Raw genomic sequence first — 22,693 nt, forward strand, 5'->3', positions numbered from 1 at the left:
GTGAAATCTAACCTCTGATGCTGCCCCGGAGAAGTAATCATTGGACTTCAGAGAGGCCACCTTTGCCTGCTTTTAAAGGTGTTTGAGACACTAAAGAAGGTCTTATATAAGGCTGGGCGCGGTGGCTCACGCCTGTAATCACAGCACTCTGTGAGGCCAAGGTGAGCAGATCACCTGAGCTCAAGAGTTTGAAACCAGTTTGAGTTAGAGCGAGACCCCCGTCTCTAAAAACAGCTGGGCATTGGTGGCAGGCGCCTGTAGCCCCAGCTACTTGGGAGGCTGAGGCAAGAGAATAGCTTAAGCCCAAGAGTCTGAGGTTGCTGTGAGCCACAGCACTAATGATGCCACAGCACTATTCTGGGGGCAACAAAGTGACACTCTGTTTTAAAAAAAAGTTTTTTATGCATGCTAGGGGGATAATTTTCATAAAGTATTCGGAGGTGTGTGGCTAGTGTTGTGGCCAGCATTTAAAGGGTTAGGGAAAGTTACTTTGTTAAATGCACAGAGTATGCATTCAGAGGAATCTTGGCTATTTGTCTTTTATTAGTGTTATTATAATATTATTAACGGGCTCCTTTCAAATTCATAAGTTTGATAAAAAGGGCAATAAACAAAATAGAAGCAGCAGTGAATACTTCTCTGCATGCCTTCCCTTTCCCCCAGCCATGAACATTGCCAGGGGCAGCCTCCGGGGCACCTTGATCTTCAACCCATCTCTGCCTCCAGCATCCTGCAGCGCACAGACATGCCACCTCCACTGATTTCCTGTGCACCACCACGATGGCAGATACAGCCCAACTCCAGAAGTACTTTTGTTTTGGCAAATGCAGCCCTGAACCACCATTTAGTCACCCAAGAAAATCCTATGCTTCCTGTCATCTCTTACTTTCCCCCAATGTCATTGAGGCTAAAGTTTTAGGTAAAATTGGTGTATATTCCTTTTTAGGAGAAGGATGCGTAAGAATTCCATTATGGCTTATTGGTAACAAAAGCTATTTAATTTTCTTTAATGGATATTGATTTAATTTTAAGCTGTCCCTGAAGTATGAAGTTCCATTTTTGTGACTCGTTCTTTTAAGGGAGAAAACTTGTTGCATACTGAAAATTGTGTTGTGGCAATCAAGAGGTTGTGTCCTGGGGTGGCTAAACTCGTGAGGTTTGTTTCCACCTCCAGACCTCTTGGTTGCTAACAACCACTGTTTATGTTAAAAGTGAAAGACAGAAAGGTTTACAACAGAGATGCTAAGCCTCCAAATAGAGCACTTGGATAGAAAACTAGGGCCTGTGAATTCAGCATTTTTTGATACTTGAGATCTAATAAATGAGAAACTGAAGGTATTCATTCCCCTGTGAATGAAAAGAAATTTGGTATTTCCAGAATTTCTTGGGGTACTACACCAGAGGACCAAAGAAAATTGTCAGGAATAAGCTACTGACATGTCACCACTGTCCTGAAACTCATGTTGATACCATGTAGGCATGGAAGATGAAGTGATCGAGGTTTGCAATGTAGTGATTATCTATATGAACTGGTAGTCAAGGTAAGGACAACCCAGCTGGTCCAAATCCAGGTCTAAACTTTATTGATTTCAAGTGAGCAGTTTGTCTCCACAGACCAATCCTCCTTTACCATCTTGAAGGCAAGTTAGACAACACTCTCAAACCTATACCTTCCCCAGGCCTTCTGTGCCTTCTCCAGAAGTGTCAAGTTCAAGCTCATTCATGGGATCCACCAGTTATCACGTGCTCTAGAGTGGCCATCATGGTGACCCCAATTGGCCAAATCAAGTAAATGTTCCAGCCTGAAATAAGTAAAAACTCACTTTCTCTCAGGACAAACACCAAGGAGCCCCAAAGTCCTCCACAGCTTATCATATACATGTAACAATTATATGAAACACAATGGCACACATTACACAAAATCTCTAGTTTGTGTTTTTCATGAGGGTTCAAACGTCTAAATGAACCTGTGTCCTCTTTTTCCACATTTCTTCTATGAAACCATTGCCCACCTTCCTCCTACTTAGAAGCAAGCAATTCTATTGGTTCTTATTTTCCACTTATTTCTCCTTGTGGCATGTTTCTATCTTTTCAACAGTGCCTCCATTCAAAGCACCATCCCAGGCTCCAGTTCCCAGCACTGGAATATTACAGGTTATGTGCTCCTTCTTCATTATGCAGGAAAATGATCCAAAACACATAACCCCTCAAAATAGGAAGAACTTAATGTTGTCAAGATGTCTGTTGTTTCAAACTAGACATATAGATTCAATGAAATCCCAGTAAAAATCCCACAAGTTATTTTGTGGATACTGACAAAATGATTCTGAAAGTTATATGGAGAGGCAAAAAATCCAGAATAGATCATTCAGTATTAAAGTATAAAAACAAAGTTGGACAATTGACATTACCCAACTTTAAGACTTACTATCAAGCAACAGTGACCAAGACAGGGTGGTATTGGCAAAATAATAGACAGAAAGATCAACAGAACAGGACAGAAAGCCCAGAATTGGACCTACATAAATATACTCGACTGATATTTGGTAACGGAGCAAAGGCAATATGGTGGAGCAAAGATAATCTTTTCAACAAATGATGCTGGAACAACTGGACATCTACAAGGAAAGTGAATCTAGACATATACCTTACATCCTTCATGAAAACTGAAATTTAACTGAAATGGATCATAAATCTAATGTAAGATGCAAAACTGTAAAATTTCTAGAAGATAACATAGGAGAAAACCTAGATGATCTTGGGTATGGTGATGACTCATTATAACGGCAAGGTACAATCCATGAGAGAAACAATTGATAAGCCAGACTTTATTAACATGAAAAACTTAGGCTCTGTGAAAGACAATGTTAAGAGAATAAGAAGACAAGCTATAGACTTGGAGAAAATATTTGCAGAGACACATCCGATAAAGGATTCTCATCCAATGCGTACAAAGAACTCTTAAAACTCAACAATAAGAAAATGAACAACCTGATTAAAGATAGGCAAAAGACCTGAACCACAGATGATATATAGATGGCAAGTAAATATGAAAAGACTTTCAATATCATACGTTATTAGGAAAATGCACATTAAAACAATAATGAGATACCACTACATCTATTAGAATAGTCAAATATGGCTGGGTGCAGTGGCTCACGCCTGTAGTCCCAGCACTCTGGGAGGCTGAGGCAGGCAGATCTTCTGAGCTCAGGAGTTCGAGACCAGCCTGAGCAGGAGCGAGACCCCATCTCTAAAAATAGCTGGGCATTGTGGCGGGGGCCTGTAATCCCAACTAGTTGGGAGGCTGAGGTAAGAGAATCGCTTGAGCCTAGGAGTCTGAGGTTGCTGTGAGCTATGATGCCATGGCACTCTACCAAGGGCTACAAAGTGAGACTCTGTTTAAAAAAAAAAAAAAAAAGAATGGCCAAATCTAAAACATTGACAACACCAAATGCTGGAGAAGATGTGGAGCAACAGCAGCTCTCATTCATTGCTGGTGGGAATGCAAAATTGGTACAGTCTCTTTTGCAAGACAGTTTGCCGGTTCCTTACCATACAATCCAGCAATCAAACTACTTGGTATTTACCCAAATGAATTGAAAATTTAGGTCTACACAAAAACCTGCACCCAGATACTTCTAGCAACTTTAATCATAATTGCCCGAACTTGGCAGCAATCAAGATATACTTTAGTAGGTGAATAGATTAATAGGCTGTGATAAATCGAGACAACAGAATATTATTCAGTGCTAAAAAGAAATGACATACCAAGCCATGCAAAGACATGGAAGAAACGTAAATGCATATTACTAAGTGAAAGAAGCCAGTCTTAAAAGCTACAGACTGTATGATTTCAACTACATAATATTCCAGAAAAGGAAACTCTGTAGAGGCAAGGAAAAGATCAGTAGTTGCCAGGGGTTGGGTGGAGGAGAAATGAATAGGAGGAGTGAATAGGATTCTTAGGGCAGTGAAACTATTTTGTATGACACTACAATGGAGGATACATGTCATTATATAGTAATCGAAATCCTAGAATATACGCCAAGAGTGAACCATTATGTAAACTATAGACTTCGGGTGCTAATGATGTGCCCATATAGGTTCATTAATTGTAACAAATGTACCACTGTGGTGCAAGGTGTTGCTAGTGGGGGAGCCTGTGGGGCATGAAGAGGGTCCATGGGAACTCTGTACTTTCTGCTCAATTTTGCGTGAACTTAAAACTTCACTAAAAAAGTTTATTAATTTAAAAAAATGTAAATGATGACTGTATGACTTTTAATATTGGCCTACAGAATTTTCTAATTCTAGAGTCACTTAACTGTTCTCAGAAATTTCATTTTAGCTCACATGTTTTACAATCCTGCTAAGTAATTATTTTTCTTTTTCCTGAATGGAGGATAACACCAAAATGCTATGGTCTTATTGTCTCATGAGGCACAAATCAGTTTTGTAAATTTTTTTTTTCATTTTATGAGGCCAATTTTATTATGATACCAAAATCAGGCAGTCTTTTTACATAATACAATAAAAGAATATTAAAAAAAATCCTTCATAAAAATAGAGATGTAAAACTCCTTAACAAAACACTAAGTAAAATCCAACAATATTTCACAAATCAGTTTTGAATCTAACTCAGCAATACATCTCATCACTTCTCTCCCCCATAAACTATAAGTTCTTCAATATTTTCAAACCAGCTCCTCATTCTGCTCCCCTCATTGAGTTAAATAAAACATTGACACATCAACTATCTATTTGTGTGGGAACTTTATGATTTTAACAAATTGATAATTGGGACTTTATGGTATTCTAAGATCCAGGATGGCCTTTTCCTCTTGGGACTGTCTGTTGGTCAGGAACTGTGGGATAGCCCTTATAGCACAATGAGGCAAATGAAAATGAAAAGACAACACACAGTAACTAGTCAATACTGAAATCTAACCATCAAAAGAACATTGTTCCATCTCATTACCCATTTCTTTCCTCCTTTCTAGCTCCCACATATCCTCGTTATTACTGATGACATCCATTTCCAATTTGATTTCAGAAACCCGTCACCATTTTACCTTTAGAGGATTTGTGGTTTAATCTTTTCGTTTTCTAGGGTTGCTCTACGAAAGTTTAGCATAGGTAGTTATACTATCTAGTTATACTAGGTAGTTAAAGTGACAGAAATGTATTGTCTCACCATTCTGAAGGCTAGAAGCCTGAAATTGAGGTATTAACTGAGTTGATTGCTTCTGTGAGTGGTGAGATGGAGAATCTGTTCAGGTTCTTGCCTGGTTTGTAGCACTTTGCTGACAATCTTTGTCATTTCTTGGCTTATAGAAGCTCATCCCAATCTCTGCCTACATCATCACCTGGCACATGGTGTTCTCCTTGTGTGCATGTCTCTGTGTTCAAATCCCTCCTTTTAGAGAGTCTTACTCTGTTGCCCAGGCTGGAGTGCAGTGGTGTGACATAGTTCACTGAGGCCTCAAATTCCTGGGCTCAAGTGATCCTCCCTACATAGCCTCCTGAGTGGCTAAGACTACAGGCACCCAACACTGTATCCAGCTGATCTTTTTTAATAGAGATGGTGTCTCACTATGTTGCCCAGGCTGATTTCTCCTTTTTATGAGGACATCTCTCCTACTGGATTAGGGGTCTACCCTACTCCTGTATGACTTCATGCTAACTTAACTAATTACATATGCAATAACCCTATTTCCAAATAAGGTCACATTCTGAGGTACCGGGGATTAGGGATTCACCATATGAATTTTTTGTGGGGGGCACAATTCAATCCATAATAATCTTAAATTAAGAGAAGTAATTTCTGCCTATCTATGTATTTTCCCACATAAATTTCTTAAAGTCCAAATAAAAAAAATTCATTCTTCCAAGAATGGTGATTTAGAGGAGCTATTGGTATCTGAGCATCTATAAAAATTACAATGCTTTTGGGTGTAAATATCAAAAATGTGATTTAATGCCAGCCATAAGAGTAGACTACCTTGGATGTCCAGCCCCATGGAGCCTTTAGATCATTAGATTTTCAGCCTACCTCTAACTGCAACCACATGACAGATCCCAAGAGTTAACCGCCCAGCTAAACTTTCCCCAAATTTCTGACTCACAAATTGTGCACAGAATTAAATGGTTGTTTTAAGCTAGTATGTTTTGGATAATTGGTCACACAGGAACTGTAACCTAACGGAAAGAAATATCCAGACTAAATAAAGAAATTCTATGAAAGAACAAAAAAAGAGAAGCACTCCATCATTGGGAATTGGGAAAAAATTAGGAATTAAAAAAAGAAGGATCAGGGTGGTGCCTGTGGCTCAAAGGAGTAGGGCGCCAGCCCCATATACCAGAGGTGGTGGGTTCAAACCCAGCCCCGGCCAAAAACTACAAAAAAAAAAAAAAAAAAAAGGAGGATCAAAAATGTCTCCTAACCAAGACATCATTCACAATCATAGCAATTCTACATACAAACACAACAATAATTGACACCACTCAGAGTTAACCTTTAAGTCATATAAAATGAAATGTTGGTGATGATATCACAGTTGATGGAGGTATACATTGCTATAGCAACCCAGAAGAGAATTTGGCAATACCTTTTAAAACGGAAGATAGTCTTTGACTCAACAATGCCACCACTAGGTATGTAAACTATAGGAACTCTCCAAGAATATTTACAGCAGCATTGTTTGTGATATTAAAAATGAGAAACATTTTTTTTACTGCTGCATAGTATTCCATGGTATACATATACCACAATTTATTAATCCCTTCACCGTGAAACCAATTTATAATCACTCACACTTGCATATGAAAAATGAAACACAACTTTAGCCTAGGATGAAAGAGTGAAAGGGAGGGAGGGGGAGGGGAGGGGAGGTGGTGGGAGGGATAGTAGGAGATAGTAGGGGGACCACACCTATGGAGCACATTGCAAATACAAGTTGGATCTATCATGTGTAGAACACAAATGTCCTAATGCTATAATTGGGTAAATGAGGTGAAAGCTATATTGATTAATAGGATGTAAGCACTCCAATCTGTACAAATAATCAACACATTGAAAGTGGCATAAATATATTTATGATCAATGTACAAAAGACTTAATAAAAATATATAAAAAATAAAAACGAGAAACAACTGTCAATGGGAAAACTGAGAAATCGATTTTGGTACATACACATAATAGAATACTATACTGAAGTGAAAACTGGTGATCCGAATTTGCATGTATCAAAATGGTGATTTTCACAAACATAACGATTAGTTAATAAAATGGATGAATATGGAGAATACGATGCCATTTATAAAAAGTTTAAAACAGGTGGATACAATACTCCAACTGTTTAAGGGTATATTCATGTGCAGTAAATGCTCAGGGAAATGCAAGTGCAGAGTGGTGCTTCCGTCTGTGGGGAACAGAGTGAAGTCTGGCTGGGCAGGGTGCACAGAGTGCCAACTTTGCTGGCATTGTTCATGTCTTAATCCAGATACTCGGTATAGGAGTACTGGTGGCACATATTAAATACCTTTTAAATACTGCAGAATGTATTTTTAAAGTATTTGATTCCCGGAAGCTCTTTTAAGAGATTCCCAGGCTTGTCTCAGACTCTCCAGAGGTGGCGCCAAGGCACCTTACCCTGAGAGACTCTTGGTCTAAGCCCAAACAAGGCCACCCCAGGGCAGGATGCCTCTTTCACACTCTATTACGCTTTTCACCTTACAAGTGACATTTATTCATCAGTTCTTGAACTTTGGTGCTTTTGTGCTAGCTACCATGCAAAGGGATGCAGACACAAAAGCAAATAAGATATTTCCACTGGCTGTAAGGCCAAAGGTTAACTTCAACACAAAAGAGTTCATAAACTTTTCAAACTGAACATATAAAAATCTATAGCCTTGATCCAAGTGTTTCCAAATCCATTTTCCTGATGTCCAAAACATCCCTAGATCACTGCAGATGGCTTCTCTCCAGAGACATTCCAGACATTCCCCTCTGCTTTGGCACTACCACTTGGAATCATCCCTTGACACTGCACAGCTTTGACTCCCTCATTTATTAACTGTGCGATCTTAGGCCAGTAGTGTCCCTTCTCTGAGCTTGTTTCTGTCCCTGTAAGTTGAGTAGTTGAAAGTTTGGGGGGCTGATTGAGCCCCCAGAGGGGCAAATCTGGGACCAGGAAATGGCCATTCTATTTCATTGCCCTTTCTAGGAGCACACAAAGTTGATTGGGAAACTGGCAACTAAGTGTTTTATGAGAGAGATGGATTCTTAATAATCTCTTAGACATTTTCAGGGAAAACACACATATAACACGACTTTCAAAGCACTCTGACAAGGTCCCATTCCATATGTCATGTCTTACTTTCAGAGTATAACAATTTTGCCAGTTTCCTGCATAACTGAGTGGAAGAAAACCAACAAAGTTGGAAGCTGAGAACTAGCTCTCTCATCAGTAAATATTTCTCCTTCTCACAGGGACTGTGAGTGGACAGAAATGTGGTAGATACATTCTCATAGGGATAAAGTAACAGGGGAGAAATGGTCCCAATTCCACTCAGAGTGACGGGTACCAATTTAGGATCCAGTTTCAACTCTACCTGCAATAAAGTGTGGGACCTTGAGGTTGTCTCTTAACTTCTCTGAGCCTCATGAGTTAAGCCAGTATAATGCTACTCCCTACCTCATAGAGTTCTGGTGAGGAGTATATGAAATAACTACCAGGAAGACATTTTAGGAATCGAGTCTGGCAAGGATAAGATCCTGAAGAGTCATTTCTTCTTCAACCCTGACAACTGGCAGCCTGACAAGTAGAATGCTGATAACCACAGGGTAGGGTGGGTGGGAAGGCAGCAGGCAGTTGTTTGCCTCACCCGCATACAAGGTGGCTTCCTAGACCTGGCTGGATGGGCGAGCCCTGGTCGAGCCCCAACCACAAGCCCTCTTTTATGTGCCTGGAGAAGGGCTGGAGCCCTGCCCACGGGAGGCCAGCATGTAACTGGCAGAGCAGGCAGGAGCAGGGAGAACCCCCCACGCACGCTGCCTCAAGGACACTCACTCTATCCCTCCTTCAGCTACTACCGTGTGAATCAACTGATACAGCGATAATCCATAGTCACAGCTGCAAGGGAAGGGCAGGCCTAAGGGCTTGGGATCTAATCCTGGTAGCAGTTTCACAAGACTCTGGATTTGCATCTTCCCGAACAGGAAAGGACCTAGCAAATCTAAGCATGAATTTGCCGTCCGTGGGGCTGGCCACTGGCACTGGGGCAGCAAAGAGAAGCACGCAGGCCGGTGGTGTGTCCACGGTGGCCAAGGCCTGTGGTCCCCTGGAGCCCGATGGGCAGCGACTGGGCCAGGGGGTGGAGAGTGTGAGCGCACGTCAGTGCCTGTGGCATCTACTCCAGGGACTCCCACCGGGCCAGGTGCTCCCTGCCTCTCCCAGCCTAAGCTGGCAGGACCAGTCCTAGGTAAAGGGGGAGAGGGGCGCGCAGACCAAGAAGCCCCAGCGCCCTCCCCCACACCGCCCCTGGTCAGAAGGCAGCACTGGTAGGCACACCTCGGGACCCTCACACTGCTCTCTGGTGGGCCCCCCGGGGTGCAGAGCCCCTCACCCCGCTGACACCCCGAAGGCACACCAAGGAGCGGTGGGGGAGCGGGCTGGATGTGGGTGGGGATCACGTGGGGAGAGCCAAAGGCACAGGGACTCTTGGGCACGGACTCTTCCCCACTGGGGGGGCACCTGTGGCAGGAGCCCTCGGGGGCGGACAGAGGAGCAGGTGACGTCACCCGCGGTCGTGGGGCGCCAGGGGGAGGGGGAGGGGGGCAGCAGCAGCTCGGCCGCGTGACCGGCGCGCGCCAATGGCCCGGCGGTCTCCTGGGCGACGCGGAGGGTCTGCGCTCCGCCGCCGCCGCCGCCGCCGCCGCGCCCCCGCCCCGCGTCCGCACTGCAGAGAGCAGTGGCGAGCAGGCGCCGGCGCACTGGCCCACGTGCGGCGCGGGGAGAGCGAGAGGGAGCGGCAGAGCAAGCGAGGGAGAGCGGGGCTCAGGGCGGCCGACCCCGTCGCAGCTCCGCGCCGCCCCGTGCCTCTGTCGCTGTGACCTGGACCGGGAAGGACCCCCGCCCCGGGAGGAGGTACCAGCCCCAGGGAGGGGGCGTTGGGCCCCGGGAGGCTCCGCCGCCCTCGGTGCGCCAGGGCAGGACTGCGGTAGCCCGTGGGGCGGCGGGTGGGGGGCGACGGGCGGTGCGGGGAGAGGGCTGTGGCCCGCGGAGACTGGCGGGGGCTTGGCGGGGATGGGCCGAGGGGTCAGTGCCGGGGTGCAAGGCGGCCATGGTGGGGGTGGAGGCAGGGGTTGGGATAGGGGTGGGCATTAACCTCGCTCTCGCCCGGTTCGCATTCACAGGCTGTGGAGACCTGGGCCTTCTGCACCCGATCTGGAGGTGGCCCCGATTTGTGTTCCCTGATCACTCCCCCTTAAATTCAAACCCGCAGAGATTTGGGGAAATGCCGTTGACCCTGTTGCAGGACTGGTGTAGGGGGGAACATCTGGACACCCAGAGGTGCATGCTCATCCTGGGGATTCCTGAGGACTGCAGCGAGGATGAGTTTGAGGAGACTTTCCAGGAGTCTTTCAGGGCCCTGGGTAGATATAGGGTAATTGGCAGGATGTTCAGGAGAGAGGAGAACGCCCAAGCATTTCTGCTGGAGCTTGCGCAAGATATCGACTATTCTTTGGTCCCCAGGGAAATACCAGGAAAGGGGGGGCCGTGGGAAGTGATTGTAAAACCCCTTAACTCAGATGGCGAATTTCTCAGTAGACTGAACCGCTTCTTAGAGGAGGAGAGGCGGTCTGTGTCAGACATGAACAGAGTTCTCCAGTCAGACACAAACTTCTTGGCTCCGAGAGTGACTATATCACCAGATTTATGGACCTGGGCCCAGACCCTGGGGGCAGCAGTGCAGCCTCTGCTAGAACAAATGTTGTACCGAGAACTAAGAGTGTTTTCTGGGAACACCATATCCATCCCGGGGGCGCTGGCCTTTGATGCCTGGCTTGAGCACACCACTGACATGTTACAGATGTGGCAGGTGCCTGAGGGGGAAAAGCGAAGGCGGCTGATGGAGTGCCTGAGGGGCCCTGCTCTGCAGGTGATCAGTGGGCTACGGGCAGGCAATGCTGCCATCACTGTGGAGGAATGCTTGGCAGCCCTGCAGCAGGTGTTTGGACCTGTGGAGAGTCGTAAGATTGCCCAGGTGAAGTTCTGTAAGGCCTATCAGGAGGCAGGAGAGAAAGTCTCTAGTTTTGTGATACGCTTAGAACCCCTGCTCCAAAAAGCTGTAGAAAAAAATGCGGTGTCGCGAAGAAATGTGAATCAGACTCGCCTGAAACAGGTCTTGAGTGGGGCCACTCTCCCTGACAAACTCCGAGACAAGCTTAAGCTGATGAAACAACGAAGAAAGCCTCCCGGTTTTCTGGCACTGGTGAAGCTCCTGCGTGAGGAGGAGGAGTGGGAGGCCACTTTAGGTCCAGATAGGGCAAGGTTGGAAGGGCTGGAAGTAGGCCCAAGGCCATCAGGAGTCAGTGCAGTTGGGGCACTGTCTGTCCCTGCCTTGAGCAACCGTTTTGAGGCAAAGCTTTCCCATGGTGCCCGGCGCCGGAGGGGCAGAGGCCAACACCGAAGAGGGGGTATGCCCAGGGCTGGCTCTCGAGGCTCAAGAAAACGGAAACGCCACACATTCTGCTATGGCTGTGGGGAAGATGGCCATATCAGGGTAGAGTGTTTCAACCCCTCCAACCAGCCCTTGGTAAAGCAGAAGAGACAGACTGCAAATGAATCGGGAAACGGGAAATGGGCTTGGGACAAGAGCCATCCCAAGTCCAAGGCCAAGTAGGCTCAGGCCAGGACAACACTTTCTACCACAGGCCAAGGAGACAAAAGAAATATTGGAAGGCAGGGAAGGGACAGCCCATGCAAACTGTAGGGTCCTTGCCTGGTGCACGGGGCCAGGGCAGCCAGGCCCAGGCTGAGCCCCCTCACCTACCTGCAGCCGGAGGGGACTCCAACAACCAAGACCAAACCACACGTGACTCAGTGAGGGCCGGGCTCAGGGCCTGGAGGAGGTGCAGGAAATGCATTCGGAGAGCTGCTGCACCTAGCACCTGGGGTGCCTGGACCTGGGACGGGGACCCCCCAAAAGCATGGGCTGAAGAAGGTGTGGCTGGGGACCTAGGCCTGGGTGACAGCCCAGCCATCTTGCCACCTCTAAACATCCACCCTGTGGGCTGTGAGCTAAGGAGGCTCACCAGCCCCCAAGCATTGCAGGATCTTGAGGAGTCTGCCCTGGGGCCACCCCTGCCAGGATTCAGGGCCTGTGAGGAAGACCTGCGAGGCAGAGTGCCAAAGCCCTGCAGGGGAGACTGCAGGCTGCAGCCGGTCTTCAGGATGATCTACACTACGCTCGGGGAGCCCCAGGAAAGCAGCACCCTGGAGTTCCTGTGCCAGTGAAGGCAGGAGACCCCAAGGCCCCGGGAGCCCAGCACCAGCCTAGGGGAGGTTGCCATATCCTGTGTCCTGCCAGAACTGTGCAGACTATGGGGAAGACCCCTGGCAGGGGCCCTGGCAGAGACCACAGTGGGTGTGCAGGGAAGCTTTTGTTCCAAAACAGGAGGAAGAGGAGTAATAGGAGGAGTAGCAAGAAGAAGTAACAGGAGAGAAAATTCTCTATTTTACGGAAGAAAAAGGTAATAGAAGGAAGAGGAGGAGTAACAGGAGGGGGAGGATGAGGGAAGGCTTGGGGGTGTTTTTTTCAGCTTGTGTTTATGCAGAGGCCTGGAGCAAGCAGACAACAAGAACCTGGGGCTGGCATGGCCATCACAACTCACCAGCTGCCAATGTCAAGGCCAGTCCCAAACCCTACCAACTTGGGGAGCCAACCTGGAAGCATCTCTGAGCAGCCAGCCACAGCTTGGGTGAGGGCATCTGCCACCCAAGGAGGACCGGGAGGCCTTTGGGAGAGAGGCCAACTCAGAGGTGCTGGTTGTCTGGACCTCCCAAGAGGGGCCCCCCATTCACCGTCCCCAGGGCAGGCTGTGACCTATTCTGGGAAGCCCCCCCCACTTATCTGTGTAGGCCCCATAGTGAACCAGATATCCAGCACATGTGCCCCGCTTTCCTAGCCACTAGCCAATGAACTTATGCAAAGCCACTCACTGTGCTTGTTACAGCCCCGGGGGCCTGTCTGCTGGGCCAGCCACCTCTGGGCCCGGGGCATGTTCTGTGAGCTTCAGTGCCAGCTCAGGCTCTGCTGCCTGCCATCCCGTGTCGTGAGCTCAGCCTTTGCTTTCTTGGTGTAGATGTAGGCTGACTGCTTGCCCGTCCTTGCACAGATGTGTGTTCTTACCCAAGCAGCTCCTCCCCGGAGACCCTGAGCCCAGTCCCAGGAGACAGCAGGAAGGACAGAGGAGGGTGGCAGGGATGTGCACCCACACACCTTGATGAGAGGAGCTGGCCCAGTATGGGGGCTTTGAAAGGCTCCCTGAGGACTGTGCTTTGATGTCTCTCCCCTGTTGTCCCTTATGACTCAGTTTCCTCAACTTAGTGGGGTGTGTCCTGCTGTTATTTCTGGTATCTGACTGTCCAGTGTGGGCCATGGAGCAGGGGCAGGGCCATGCCCCAGTGGGTGGGCCCCGAGGGGCTTCCTTGAAGTGAGTGGCCATTGCCAGAGTCTCGCGTCCTGGCAAGAGGCAGATGGTGGGACCCGGGACCCATGGCCTCTAGTGGCGGTTAACAGTTGCTGTCTGTGTTGCTGTTCCCGTCTCTATAGTGGTTGTGCTAAATGTTTCTCTTCAATAAATTGCATTAAATCTTCCAGCTGAGTCTTGCCTCTGCTGTGAAAGGAAAAGTCTACTGGGATAGGATGGGTTTGAGGGCAAGGAAACAACAATGGTTTTGTCATACTTCATAGTGGGGAAGTGGGATTGGGTTCTGTGTGATTCCATGCAGTGTTCTAACTGCAAGTGCTGGTCAGGAGTCAGGATTGTGGGTTATGGACCCAGGTAAAAGAACCCAACTGTGGAGGCTGGGTGGTGCCAGGCAACAGAGTGCTTGTGCAGTTGAGCTGTGGCTGTTTGTGTCCCCAGAGCCTTCGGGGAGCTTCTTAATGATAAGTAGGTGACCCATCAAGGGGAGAGCAAGGGAAAGCAGGTAGGACCAGAGCCCCAGGATCTCTTGTGGGACTACTGAAGTGAGGGCATCCAGTTTGTGTGAGTGTGTATATGTCAGTGAAGGTTTGAATGTGCAAGATGGTGTGTGAATATGTATGTTAATGAATGTGTTTGGTTTTGAATGTGAGCATGCATTAGTTTTACAGTATGAGCAAATGTGTGTGTGTTGGTGTTCACATGTATGCTTTGTGTTAGTGTAATAAGTGCATACATGTTAATGAATCTATTATTTATTAATGTGTGTGTGAGAGTGAGATGGTGTTTGTGTGTGAGTAGGTCAGTGAATGTAGGTGTGTGTTTTTGAGCATGAGTGTGTGCGTGTGTGTGTGTGTGTGTGAGCATGATAATGTCTATGAGTTAGGGAGTGTGTGTGAGTGCATACAATGGGTGAATGTATGTGTAGATGTGTTATGTATGTGTTATGTACGTAATGTATGTGTTAATGTGCATGAGAGAAAGTCAAATGTTGTGTGACTGTGTGTGAGTGTGTTGGATGGCTGGTAGATTTTTTAATTTTTTAAGGGATAAAACAAGCATTGAGAAGAGGGCAGAATGGGGCACAAGTTCCTTTTGCACAAAACAGCAGTGACATTTATTGGCCCCGGTTGATGAGTCCAATAACTGGGCCTACTAGCCCATCATCCATTTCTAGCACCTGCCCATTTTCAAGGTTACTAGCATCATGTGTTACTGATGTCATTGTGTGATTAACGCTGATATGAACATCCTTATATGAGCCTCCTTGTGGATATTTAAAAATTTTTCACATTAATGTGAGGCGGTGAACATGATTAGGTTATATTGTTTGCATTTGTAAGGTAAAGTCCAAGTTATAGTTGTTTCCTTCACCCAGAAAGTGTGCCCTATATTCATGCATTGTGACATTTGTTTTCCTTTCTCCTGGATAAAATACCTTAGGATTGGAATTGTTAGGCCACAGGGTAGTGTTATATTTAACTTTATAAAAAACTTCATACAGATTGTCAAAGCTATTGTGACAATTTTACTCCCATCAGCAGTGTCTGTTTCTCAGGGTCCTCCAAAAAAACCTTGCATTGCCAATATTGAACTTTTAGTCATTCTGTTGGTATCTCCCTGTGGCATTAATTTGAATTTCTGTGATGACTAATACTATTGAGCATGTTTTTTGCGTGCTTATTAGCTATTACTCTGCCTTCTTTAGGAAGTGCCTGTTCATGTGTCTTTCCCAGTTTTTGCCTGTTTTTTTTTTTTTAATTACTGAGTTGTGAAAATTATTAAAATACTCTGAACACACAAGTCCTTTGTCAGATATTATGTGTTAGGAATATTTTCTGCCAGTTGCATCTTGCCTATGCATATTCTTAATTCTTTCTGTTCACAGGCAAATGGGTTAAATTATGATAAAATCCATTGCATCATTTGTTTTTTTTTTCTATAATGACAACTTTCTGGGTTCTGCCTAAGATATCTTTGACCCACATTTGCAAATACATTGTCCTCTGTTTTCTTCTAGAAGCTCTATAGTTTTAGCATTTACATTTAGGTCTTAGAATGTACCTAAATTAATTTTTGTTTTTTGAATGGGTGAGATGAGTGGGTCAAGGTGCCTTTTAAAAGACTTCCTTTTCACATTGATATTATTTGGGGTGTTGGTCAAAAAGTATTTGACTTTGTACTTGTGGGTCTACAACAGAGTTCCATATTTTCTTTTCTGTGTTTTCTAAAGCAGTGGTTCTCAACCCCTTTAATACAATTACTCAAGTTGTGGTGACCCCCCAACCGTGGTCATGAGGAACTGTATTAAAGGGTTGCGGTATTAGGAAGGTTGAGAACCACTGTTCTAAAGTTTCCATTTGGTTCTTCATTATATAAAGGGTGCCAAAAAATGTATATACTTTTTTTTTTTTTTTTTTTTTTTTTGCAGTTTTTTTGGCCAGGGCCAAGTTTGAACCTGCCACCTCTGGTATATGGGGCCAGTGCCCTACTCCTTTGAGCCACAGGCGCTGCCCAAAATGTATACACCTTTTAAGAAAGGAAACATTTGAAATGTTCAAGTCACATTTGATGTCTGCAATTACAAGAGGTGTTCGATGTGACTTGCATTCATCTCTAGTTATTGATATATATTGAGTATTATAATTTCAATACAGTTTTTTCCTTAAAATGTGTATACATTTTTGAGGCACTCGCCATAGTTATTTTCCTGTTGACATTCTTTCTCATTGGTTTCTTCATTATATTCATGTTTTTCTTTCAATTACGGAGCAACACATTTCTTTCTTTTCTTTTGAGACAGAGTCTACTATGTTGCCTTCGGCAGAGTGCCATGGCATCACAGATCACAGCAACCTCAAACTCTTGGGCTTAAGCGATTCTCTTGCCTCAGCCTCCCACATAGCTGGGGCTACAGGCACCTTCCACAATGCCCAGCTATTTTTTGGGGGGGTGGTGGTTTTTGTTGTCGTTGTTTGGCAGGCCCAGGTTGGGTTCAAACCTGCCAGCTGCAGTGTATGTGGCTGGCATCCTAGCCACTGAGCTACAGGTGCCGAGCCTATTTCTAATAGCTGTCTTTAATTCCTCATATGCTAATCCCATTGTCCTTGCCTTTTCTGGACCTATTAGAACATTTGCTCCTTGGTATGGGTTATATTTTTCTCCTTCTCATATTTAGAAATTTTTGCACAGAGGCTGGATATTTTAACTGCTTTAAGTTGTTAATTGAATTGGTTTCCTTGTTTCCATTAATTCTGTGTTGAGTTTTGTTCCAGCAGAAAGTTTGTTTAGTTACAGACTATCTTGAGCCTTTCAAGGTTGTTTTTAAGCTTTGTTAATGTGGGTCTCATAGGGCTACCTGACCCTTCTTCCTAAAGTGTGTCCTTTCTGGGATCTGTACTGAATGTCCAGTGACTTCAGTGTGGTCTCTCCACTATGGCTGGTAGGAAATTGTACAGCCGTGAACACTGTGAGCTCTGGTAGTTCTCACAGCTCCGTAGAAGGTGTTCTGTGTTTCATCTTGTGTTGTCTCCATCTGAGCATGCAGGGTTTAGTATGCAGCCACAGACTTGGTGGGAACTCTGAGATGATCTGGAGCTCTTTGGATGCCTAATTCCTATATCTCCACTACACTGACTGCAAATTCTAGATGTCTCAGGAGCACTCAACACTACAATTCAGTGAGAATTCCACAGTGCTACTTGGATTCTCTCCTCACTTTGTCATAGACCGGAAAGTACATCCAACCTCTAGGCTGCTCTTTGGCCCTGCCTCATTTGTTTTCCTTCTCTCTCAGAGTCCTGGCAAGTTCTAGAGTCAGGTAACTTACTCTGCAGTGAATGGGGTTGAATGGTCAGTAGATATTAGGAGACTAGAGACCAGGTTAGTATAGGTGGGTCCCAGGGTGATGGGTGGAAAGGCAAGGAGAAAACAGCAGGTTCATAGGGAGCTCAGATAGGTCCATGAAGGGCCTGTGGTACCTGTGCTAAGGACTTTGGGCTTCTGCCCTAGTTGTACAGCAGTCACCTGGATCTTTAGGGATGGATCACTACCCTGGAGATTGGTGGAGGAGAGAAATGACCTGCTCGTATCTGTGAAGTATTAATAGAAAGATGAATGAGGAAGCTGTGCTAGGGATAACTTGAAGAAGGTACTTGTGTCACACCAAAGGTGGCTACAAAAGTCCAGGTGGTGGGTGAAGCCAGGGCCACTGAGTACCTTCATGTGCTGAGGTTAGAGGGACATCAGAGCTGGGAAGCAAGCAGATTTTTGGGACAGGATCTCTTTGCAGACCTGAGCCAAACTTCTCCATGGGAATCTATGGTGTTGCCTGGCCATCAACAAGTCTTTAGAAGTAGCTCTTGTCAGCTAACACTACTCCTCCCTGTGCCCTTATTAAAGTTAACAGGTCATAAGATCACTCTATGCCACAGGAGGGGAGGCCTGGCGTCTCTGGGGGTCATGTGCCACTGGCTGTCTTCTCTTCCTTGAGCGGACTCCCTAAAAAGGCTTGCTTTAACCACAGAGTATATGAGGACTACACTATCAGGCAGACCCAATTCATCCACTTCAGCCCCTCAGATCATCCCAATGCAGGCCTCTTCTTTCAACCAGACATCCTGCTTGCTGTCAACTATTAGACTGCTGATCGCGAGTATCCTACTGGATGCTCATAATCTCTTTCTCCACAGGGCCCCTTTTTAATTTTTTTTTATTTCTAATCATTATGGGTATATAATAGGTATATATATTTATGGGGTACATTTTTTTTTTTTTGAGACAGAGTCTCACTCTGTTGCCCAAGCTAGAGTGTCATGGTGTTAGCTTAGCTCACAGCAACATCAAACACCTGGGCTCAAATGATCCTTCTGCTTCAGCATTCCAAGTATCTGGGACTACAGGTACCCACCATAATGCGCAGCTATTTTTTTTCCCCTGTTATTAGTAGAAATGGGGTCTCACTCTTGCTCAGGCTGGCCTTGAACTTCTGAGCTCAAGGGATCCTCCCAACTCAGCCACCTAGCGTTTTAGGATTACAGGTAGGAGCCACAGTGCCCAGCCAACACGTGATTTTTGGTACAAGTGTACAGTGTGTAATGATTGAATGGGGGTAATTGAGTTATTCATCACATGAAGCATTTATCATCTCTTTGTATTAGGAACATTCCGATTCCACTCCTTTAGTTATTTTGAAGAATATAATTAATTATTGTTAACTATAGTCACCTTATTGTGCTACCAAATACTAGATCTTATTCAATCTAACTTGTAGTTTCATACACATAAACTATATCCCACTTTATCCCCTTTCCCCCCAATACCTTCTCCATCCTCTGGTAACTGCCATTCCATTCTCTGTCTCCATGAGTTCAACTGTTTTAACTTTTAGCTCCCACATATGAGTGAGCACATGCAATATTTGTCTTTCTATGCCTGCATCCATAGATGCCACATCCATTATGTTTCACTTATTCAATCTAACTTGTAGTTTCATACACATAAACTATATCCCACTTTATCCCCTTTCCCCCAATACCTTCTCCATCCTCTGGTAACTGCCATTCCATTCTCTGCCTCCATGAGTTCAACTGTTTTAACTTTTAGCTCCCACATATGAGTGAGCACATGCAATATTTGTCTTTCTATGCCTGCATCCATAGATGCCACATCCATTATGTTTCACTTAACATAATGTTCTCTGATTCCATCCATGTTGTTGCAAATGGAAGTATTTCATTCTTTGTTATGGATGAACAATATTCCATTGTATATAAGTGGCACATTTTCTTTATACACTCATCTAGGTTGATGGACACCTAGTTTGATTCCATATCTTGGCTATTGTGAATAGTGCTGAAATAAACATGGGAGTGCAGGTATCTTTTTGATATAGTGATTTCTTTTCTTTTGGATATATACCTACCCACAGCATTGCTGGATCATAAGGTAGTTCCATTTTTTAGTTTTTTGAGGAAGCTCCTTATTGTTCTCTATAGTCACTGTACTAATTTACATTCCCACCAATGGCGTACCAGGATTCCCCTTTCTTCACATTCTCACCTGCATTCATTATTGCCTGTATTTTGGATAAAAGCCATTTTAACTGGGGTGAGATGATATCCCATTGTACAGGGTATCAAAAAATCACCCCTAAAGTCACACATAGACAAAATGAGGGAAATGTAGCTAAATGTACCTTTATTTACAAAATGTTCATTATAAAAGTTTACAAAGAGGTGGCCAACATAAAGAGAATATTTTGTGAATATTTTGTAAAACAGTCTCTAATGATCCTTTGATTTTCTGTGGTATCAGTTATGATGTCTCCTTTATTATCTTTTATTTGGATTTTGTCTCTTTTGTTCTTAGTTGGGTTAAAGGTTTGTCCATTTAGTTTGTCTTTTCAAAACACCAACTTTCATTTCATTGATATTGTATATAATTTTGTTTCAATCTCATTTACTTCTGCTCTGGTCTTTATTATTTCTTTTCTACTACTAATTTTGAATTTGGATTGTTCTTGCTTTTCTAGTTATTTAAGGTGCATTGTTAAGTTGTTTATTTGAAGTTTTTCTACTTTTTGGTACAGGTATTTACTGTTATAAATTTCCTTCTTATTACTGCTTTGGCTATATTCAATAGGTTTAGGTATTTTTCCATTTTTGTTTGTTTCAATAAATTAAAAAAAATCTGTTTAATCTCAATCTCTTATTGACTTACTTGCCATTCAGGAGCCTATTGATCAATTTCCATGTATTTGTATAGTTTCTAAAGTTCCTCTTGTTATTTATTTCTAGTTTTATTTCATTATGGTAAGAAAAGAATACTTGGTCTGATTTCATTTTTTTTTTTTATTTTGAAGACTTGCTTTGTGGCATAACATATGGTCTATCCTGGAGAATGATCCATGTACTAAGGAGAAGAATATGTAATCTGGTTGCTGTTGGATTAAATTCTCTGCAAATATTTATTAGGTCCATTTGGTCTATAATGAAGATTAAGTTCCATGTTTCCTTGTTGTTTTTCTGTCTGGATGATCTGTCCAGTGCTTGAAGTGAGGTGTGGCGGTCTCCAGCTGTTATTGTATTAGGATCTCTCTGTCTTTAACTCTAATAATATTTTTTTTTTATGTATCTTGGTGCTCCATTGTTAGGTGAATACATATTTCCAATTGTTATATCTTCTTCCTTAATTGACCCCTTCATCATTATTATATAATGACTTTGTCTCTTTTTTTATAGTTTTTGTCTTGAAATTTATTCTATCTGATGTAAGTATAGCTTCTCCTGCTCTATTTTGGTAACAATGTACGCGAAATATCTTTATTCATCCCTTTACTTTGATATATGTGTGTCTTTATAAGTGAAGTGAGTTTCTTGTAGGCAGCATATATTTGGGTCTTATTTTTAATCCATTCAGCTACTCTGTGTCTTTTGATTGGAGAATTTAGTAGTCCATTTACATTCAGTGTTATTATTTATAGGTAAGAACTTAACTTCTGCCATTATGTTATTTGTTTTCTGGTTGTTTTGTGGTTCTTTTTCTCTTTCTTCTTTTCTTCCTGTCTTCCTTTGTGTAAAAGTGATTTTCTCTGATAGCATGTTCTAATTTTTTGATTTTTATTTTTTGTGTATCTGCTGTAGATTTTTGATTTGAAGTTACCATGAAACTTATAAAAAGTCTTATAACCATTTTCAACTGATGACAACTTAATTCTGATTACCAAAAATTAAACAAAGAAGTAAAGAAAAAACTAAAATACCTCTAAACTTTAACTTAATCTGTTTTTTAACTTTTTGTTGTTTCTATTTATATCTTTTTATATTATTTATCTCTCAAAATGTTGTATTTATTATTTTTAAGAAGTTTGTATTTTAGCCTTCCTACTCAAGATACGAAATTTTTACACACTCCAATTACAATGTTAGAGCATCTGTATTTGTCTGTGAAACTTATTGTTACCAGTGAGTTTTATATTAATAGCTTCAGATGAATTCTTATTATTCATTAATGTCCTTTTATTTTAGATTGAAGAACTCCTTTAACATGTATTATAGAATAGATCTGGTGTTGACAAAGTCCCTCAGCTTTTGCTAGTCTAGGAAAGTCCTTATTTCTCTTCCATGTTTGAAGGATATTTTTGCTGGATATAATATTCTAAAATGCAAGTTTTTTTTTTTTTTTTCCCCATCAGCATTTTGAGTATGTCATGCCACTCTCTCCTGGCTTGTAAGTTTTCCATTAAGTTCCTGCCAGATGTATTAGAGTTTCTTCATATGTTATTTGTTTCTTTTGTTTTGCTGATTTTTAGGATGCTTTTTTTATTATTGACTTTTGAGAGTTTAATTATTAAATGCCTTAAGGTAGTCTTGTTTAGGTTGAATCTGCTTGGTGTCCTATAACCTTCTTGTACCTGAATATTGATGTCTTTTCCTAGGTCAGGGAAGTTCTCTGACATTATTTCTTTGAATAAACATTATATCATGATTTCTTCCTCTGTCTCCTCTTTAAGGCCAGTAACTCATATTTTCCTTTTTGAGGATATTTTCTAGATGTTGTAGGTGTGCTTCATTCTTTTATTTTTCTTTTTTATCCTTTGTATTTTCATATAACCTGTCTTAAAAGCTCACTAATTCTTTTTTATACTTGATCAATTCTGCTGTTGAGAGACTGCTACATTTTTCAATTTGTCAATTAAAATTTTAGCTTCAGAAACTCTGCTTGATGTTTAAAATTATTTCATGCTCTTAAATTTCTCTGTTTGGATTCTGAATTCCTTCTTTGTGATATCTTGAAGATTATTGAGCTTCCTCAAAATAGCTATTTAGATTTCTTTGTCTGAAAGTTTACACATATCCATCACTCTGGTACCTTATGTAGTTTGGTGTTTTAGTTTGGTTCTGTTTTTCTTGGTGTTCTTGATAATTGTGGATGTTTATCAACATCTAGGCATTGATGAGTTAGGTATCTTTTCTA

The 22,693-nt window shown here is 43.3% G+C and overlaps 1 protein-coding gene across 1 annotated transcript; it reads left to right on the top strand.

Annotated features, from left to right (window-relative positions):
* The first annotated feature begins 10,415 nt into the window (after positions 1–10,415).
* PNMA3 (PNMA family member 3) lies at positions 10,416–13,887 on the top strand. Its single transcript, XM_053579770.1, has one exon. It carries the CDS (start codon positions 10,522–10,524, stop codon positions 11,908–11,910), a length of 1,389 nt encoding a protein of 462 aa, XP_053435745.1. The 5' UTR covers positions 10,416–10,521; the 3' UTR covers positions 11,911–13,887.
* Positions 13,888–22,693: the final 8,806 nt, after the last annotated feature.

This window comes from Nycticebus coucang, chromosome X (assembly GCF_027406575.1).
Source record: "Nycticebus coucang isolate mNycCou1 chromosome X, mNycCou1.pri, whole genome shotgun sequence".
Lineage (NCBI taxonomy): Eukaryota > Metazoa > Chordata > Mammalia > Primates > Lorisidae > Nycticebus > Nycticebus coucang.